We start from the raw sequence: 6,629 nt of genomic DNA, 5'->3' as shown, positions 1-6,629 counted from the left end.
TTTGCTCTGTTCCGTGTATTCCGTCATTTAGGAAGAACAGCAAATGCAAGAGTCACAAAATATGTCACTACATTTAGAAATTAAAACTTAGGCTGAAAAACCTAAGACACAAATTGTTCTGCCAGCTCAGATAGAAATATATTCTTAACCACTCTTCTGTCCCTGCAAGCCCAGACCTGTGGGTGGAAGAATGACCTTCATCAGAATGCTGACGACACAAAAACAACATAAATATTTTGGTTCCAGCTCTTGCGAAGGAGATAACCGATGTTTTTTAAGAAAAAAAAAAAAAAGTAAACAGAACATATATCAAACCCAGGATTACCAGACAAGATTAAGTAAGGCAAACCAAAACAAGGTTTTAAATTGAATCCTGCACCATCTAATAACCGACGGTGGCAATTTTGTATGAGATGATTATTATTTTACTAAAGTACTGTGCAAAAGAAATCTCTGGTCATTGTGTGTTCTCAGTTTACTTGATATTTAGATCTAAGAACATCTGATTGAAAGTGTTGGAATGTAAAAAATGAGAGGCATGTTTTGACAAAACTCTTATGGTTCTTGAATGATTACAACATCTGACATGTTAAAAGTGAATTTTGAACAGATAACACAGTGGCTCATATTAAGCAACACATTTGTCACGTAGATTTTTTATTAAAACAAAAATATGTTTTTTCCCCCCTTTATTCTTCTCTACATTGTCATTAAATGCACAATTTACAGGCATACTTTTGGTATTAGCAACAGTGAATTACGTCATTGCAGTACATTTGCATTTTAATTTTTGTCTAAGTATGCGTCCAACACTCACAATTTACTGCCTTCGGTTCAACACTGTGTAAAATCTTGAGAAAGAGAGCACAAGAAGCACCCGTTACATTTAGATACAAGTTGGATTACGTTGAGACCATTCAGTCGCTTTGAGCAACCTTTAAACCCATTTCCACTAAACACGGCAGACAGCAGTAAAGATGTAGATGTAGAATTCTGAACTGGAAGACAAGCAAGGTGATCGAGAAGGACAGAAGAAGCAGGAAGAAAAATCATGGCAGGAGTGTTTCAGTTGTTCCCCTCTTTCATGGCCTTCTTCTCTTCTTCGATTTCTGTGTGAGCACAAAAGACAGATTGATGAGAACTGTATCTTGGGAATGACTTTCAAACTGTAAAATATAAGATTACAGTCAAATATTTTTGTTCACAACCTGCTGTCAAAGAAGGTTTATGCAGGGTTGAAAGGAGAAACAGGAAAGAAAAAAAAATGTCACTATTGACATAATTTTTTTTTAAGAAAAATCTAACGGGTTTTCCTATGAAAACCCATTAGATTGTAGATATGTTATATAGGTTTATGGTATTTATAATACTCTAGAATTTTAACCAGTAGGGTAGGGTTAAAATTCTAGAGTATTTTAACCCTAAAAACAAGTACTCTACCGTAGTAGAGTAGTCATGTTTATATAGCAACTCCCACAACAGACGGTTTTCCACATAAATTTTCTGAACTGCATTCCAGTGTCAGACGTTTCAACCTCTGTGTTTCCAGAAATGATCAGGTGTGCGTGGAACACAGATGAAGAAGCGCTCCTGTAAAATACCACAAACTAGCACTTCAATCTAAAACTGCTGTCCCAATGTTTCCCGTCTTACTATGCAAACTGGCGCATTGGAAGAGGGTCTAATGTAAGGAAATGAAATGGATTTTGAGGAACGTCAGGTTCTGTTCGGCCTTTGGAGCATACGTTTCCATTCTGATGTACTCCCTTGCCGAATAGTGGACGTATACTAGGATCAATGGGATGAAATTTACTTTTGTTCATGAGGTACAAATTGTGCATCAAGTGAGTTCTAAAGTACTGCAGAAGAAGTACTAAAACATATTTACATATTTTTTGGTTTTCATACAATGTTTTCTATTTTGAAGTTGTGGCCTTCCAGTCACCTTGAATACTTAAGTTACACATGTCGCTTTCTTCTTTCTAAACTTAATTTTAATGGTATTTTATCTGAGATTCAGGCAGACAAAGTCAGAGCAACATAGGACAAATTTCACTGTGGGTACTGACTGAGAAAGGGCTTGGTATTGACACACCTATTGGTGGAGAGCACAACCAGGGGTGTGTCAGAGGAAACAATGTCTTCTCAGATAAAAATGTAATACTAGCCAAACAGTCTTATAGGGTATTATTTTTGCAATGAGTGCTTATTTAAGAAAGCAAAAGTAAATGAGTTTGTTATTTTTTCTTTACTCTTTTTTTTGTTCCTTTTTGCCTCTAATAAATGCAAAGCAAAATGTAATATAGGCATAAAAAAAAAAAAAAAAAACTTCTTCTGTGGCTTTCACAACAGTAAGCCATAACAGAAAGCCTAAATTATCAGTGGTCCAAAGGGCCATTTTAACAAAATTTATGAAAGATATGAACAGAAAGAAAAATCACGTATTATTTAAAGCGAGCCTTCAGAGGTTGTGTTGGGAAAAAAAAAAAAAAAAACTCATAAGAGCTGCCTAAATAGTCTAAATATAAGTTACTCATTCAGAAAAAAAACAACTTTGCCTTCAGCTAATTATTACCTAAACTTTAAACCAACCACCAGGCATGAGCAGCATCTTCAATAACTGACTGGAGGTACATAGAGATATGAACATCCTTATCAAATATTTTTGCATTAATTACTCTAGTGTCTATGGTCTTAAATCCTCCCATCATCCTGTTTTGAAGAGGACAGTGAATTCAATGCTCCCATTGTGCTATGGCGGCCATACATTTATCTTCCTCCTTTTATGAAGTGTTCCAGTAAGAAACTCATAAAATGAACATGTGCCAGCAGAGCCTCCTGTTTCCCCGCTTCCCCTGTGACACACCAGTCTGGGCTAGATTTAGACTAAGAAAGAGGTAGATCAGCCTCTGGGACCCTGGTGGCAAAGAATGAACATTTTGAGACACTTTTCACATGCAAAAAGAGATCCTGAATGAATTACTCTCCTGCATGGTTGCTATTTAGTGCTATGTAAAGAAAACAAACACACATACACACACACAAAAAAAACCCTGTACATTTTCTCCTCTTACTAATCAAGAAATAAGGAAGCTCTTCAGGGTCATAAAATTTATAATAACTGTAAAAAGATAAAACAGGCACATATAAATCAATCACTTGCATAATGCACTTGTGGGCGGCATTATGCATCGACATTTCATAGAAAAGAGGGATTTGCTCTCAGGTGGCTGGGTGTGTACACCCTTCTGATATGTGATGCAATGTTTGCCTCTCATAAGGCTAGGAAGGGAGGAGTTGAAGCACATTGAAGCCAAGTAAAGAAAAGGTAAAATTTGAAGCAGGTGTGGACAAGACCAACTTTTGTTAACCAACTCCCCCGTCCTCTGCTCTCCTTCCACTTTTAACACCTACCCTCCTTGGTTGGGAGTCGGTTTTTCTCTTCTGTGTTCGTCTTCTTGAGCTTCTGCTTGTTAAACTGCTCCACTTCTTGATTGACTGGGTTGTTGTCGCCCATTTTGGAAGAGTTCTGTGTGAAAAGAGGGGAAGACGTATGCAAATGTGAGGCGCATATGGACAAACAATCTGCAGCGCACGCCCATAGAGAGTGGGGGGGAAAAAAACTAAGTTACACCTAGGTTGAGAAAAAAAATTTCAATAGAGGTCTATTTTGGAGGCATAACACGTAGGCTAGTCAGATATTATGCAAAAACCTCAACAGAGAGCTTTTGTTAGGATTCGGTTCACACATTTCACTGTTATGGTGAGGTAAACTGAATTGGGAGGTAAAATGATGAAACTGCCCACTGATTTGCATTTGTGTGTGGATATTGAAATGTGTAATTTGAAATTAGGTTAATACTTATTTCAGGAAAAAAAACTACCCAAGTATTCATTGTGCATGCAAATTAAAGGCACAACCTTTGTGGGATATTGCCAACCCACTAAAATCTTATCTGCATGGCTAAATTCTGAACCACATGAAATGTACAAACAAGCGGATGCACGATGCGACAAAACAATAGCATTAAGTGATTTATTAGTCTAGCTTCCCTTACAGTGAAGACATTTATTAGTCAAGCTTCCCTTACAGTGAAGAATGCAGGAGTGCCAGGTATAGCTGAACGGTATAACCGTGCAATTCGCATGCTAAAACAACACTGCTTTGTAGTGGCCTGCAGCAAAAATGTTATATAACACCTGGCAAAGACTCGTGAGACCTCATAAACAGAAAATTATTTATTTCAGATTACACTGATTCTGTATTATTATTTTTTGTAAAGCACAAAGTTTAATTTGTCAAATGATAGAAATGGTAAAAAGCTGTTTGTTTTTTTTACCTGGTACAGCGGTGCTCTGTGAGACGGTCCTCTCCAGGTAAGATGCGCCTGTGTGTAATCTGTGCAAAGCTCGGAGTTTAAATAGGGACAACACGCCCTTCTGCACGCCAACATGGACACTATCGCTCTGCTTCTCATTGGCTCCCACACATCAGGGGGGGAAGCATGTCAACTGGACATGCGTCATATTACACTTTAGTGTACTTCCACCAGCCGTCCTGTTATCACAATTTGTTGCTTATATAAACCTTTTTTTTATTATTTTCTTTATCTCTCCTACCTATTGCAAGAGAAGCGACGGTTTTTAGAATCGTACATACAAGCGTACATACTTTAATACGTAGAATTGTAATATTTAATCTTTTACAACATCTCCATCTAGTGGACTGCATTTGACATGACACCACTAGCCGATAATGGATGACGGAAAGAAAATGCAGCAATGCATAATTGATAAGATTAGTTTACTATTGCATCTTGATGAGGAAAAAAGCGAGCATGGTATATTGATCCGATGCGAAGTGGTAGTGCTGGTTCACTGTTACTCAGCACTTCAATACAGAGGTGGGTCTTGCAGCATAAATGCACTTAAATGCACGGAAATTGCACTTCACACACAACCAAACACACACCAACTCCCCAAAGTTTATGTAGGGAACATTAATATATATATGTATATAAATTTTTATAGCTATGAGAGAAGAATAAGAACAGAATAATATTGATTTAAACAGGCAGCTAAATAATATTTTGGACTAAGTATCCCTTATTCACAAATCTTCTGTAATCACTTCAGAATGATTAGGTAAATCTTTGATCAGACCGTTTTTGTGCTTTTCATTCTTGCTACTGTCTATGATAGTTCCAAAGCCAAGGAAATATTGAAAATATATAAATCTCCAACCAAACAACCTGTTCACCTAAGATGTTTTTGGTTGAGATCTGACCTCTAAACCTGTAAGATCTTAGATAGTCAAATGGAGTCCAAACATAAAAACATATAAATAAATAATACACCAGCAATTTAAAAATGGTCACATCATAAACCACAAATCAGACACTAGCATCAGCGTTGTGCAGCAGGGAGACCATCTGCAAGAAAGTTTAATCCTTAAGCAGGACTGTGCTCTCAATATGACAATAACCTAAAGCATTCTAGTAAATCTAGTCAAAAGGGACTAGTCAAAGCCCAGGTTTTTATTTCATTGACATGCTGTACATAGGGTGATCTGAAACTGGTTGTGCAGGCAAGCAACCCCTCAAATACATCTCAACTGAAAGTGAGTAAAGGAAGCAACACTCATTATGAGGAGGTAGAGAAACCAAACTTCCTCCTCAGGTAGAATACACATTTTTGTAGATAATCTTTGTCTTATGAGTGAAACAATGTACATTTTTGTTGTCTGTTTGCATGTACATTTCTCTGTTTTTCCAGACTTAAAAACATTTTGATTAGATTTTGAATTGTGAACATTTCTTGATTTAAAAAAAAAATTAAATACTTAATGGGGTGTCCTAATTTTTCACAGAAATGTATAGCAACATATTTATGTCAGTCAGTGAAAAATGGCTGTTTTTTTTTTACACTATAAGTAATTATGTAGTTTTATCTGTATTTCTACATGAAAACTGTAAATAAGCACTAAAGATTTCTTTTAAAGGCCAACAGAGTTTATTATTCAAAAATCAGTTGAAAAACAACAACCAGATACAAAATGCATAAAAATTCCTAATCATTTAAGATTAATTTAAATTCACAATGCGGAAGACAATAAATAATTAAAAGGTCAAACTGACACAGTTGGTTTACAACATTATGATTTACTGTTAACTTGGTTTTTTCTGGGTGCCTGTAAACCACGTCTTAAGCTGCTCCCTTGTTTGACAAACCTCATACCAACAACAAGAACATTACTTACAGGATAATATATAGAAGTGTCTTGATATTGCACTGCATGTAGCATTGTCTTAATTAATGTTCAGTCAACATGCATTTAAAGGCAAACTCTTTGCTTTTTGTTTGTTTTACATATAAAGTTAAGTGACTGCATGGTTATCTGATCACATTTGTTCAATAAAGACACCGGCTGTGTTCTCCAGCTAACCACTCTATTAGTAAAAATGTCAGACTATATCTTTAACAAATATGTAACAGCATTGCAATGAGCACAAATTCCCATGAAAGTCAACAAGAACAAAGGCATTTAAAAAAAAACCAGCACCATAATCTGCATAAGACTTGAGGAACATGAGAAATATTCACCAAAGCTTCTTGGCAGTAGTGACATT

At 36.2% G+C, this 6,629-nt stretch overlaps 1 protein-coding gene across 2 annotated transcripts; it reads right to left on the bottom strand.

Moving 5' to 3' along the window:
• Positions 1–4,479, bottom strand: tmsb1 (thymosin beta 1). 2 transcript variants are annotated; one of them, XM_016669637.1, is made up of 4 exons: positions 4,341–4,479; positions 3,415–3,529; positions 1,186–1,211; positions 1–1,109 (listed from the first exon to the last, which is right to left on the bottom strand). In XM_016669637.1, the coding sequence occupies exons 1-4, from the start codon at positions 4,476–4,478 to the stop codon at positions 1,083–1,085; spliced, it is 306 nt and encodes a 101-aa protein (XP_016525123.1). In that variant the 5' UTR covers position 4,479; the 3' UTR covers positions 1–1,082. The 2 variants fall into 2 exon arrangements, with proteins under 2 accessions (XP_016525123.1, XP_016525124.1); XM_016669638.1 differs by lacking the exon at positions 1,186–1,211 and having other exon boundaries at positions 4,341–4,454.
• Between the last annotated feature and the right edge of the window lie 2,150 nt (positions 4,480–6,629).

Source organism: Poecilia formosa, unplaced genomic scaffold (genome assembly GCF_000485575.1).
Source record: "Poecilia formosa unplaced genomic scaffold, Poecilia_formosa-5.1.2 Scaffold26, whole genome shotgun sequence".
In the NCBI taxonomy this organism is placed as follows: Eukaryota; Metazoa; Chordata; class Actinopteri; order Cyprinodontiformes; family Poeciliidae; genus Poecilia; species Poecilia formosa.
The sequence above is the reverse complement of the archived record's forward strand: the minus strand, read 5'-3'. Positions and strand labels throughout refer to the sequence as shown.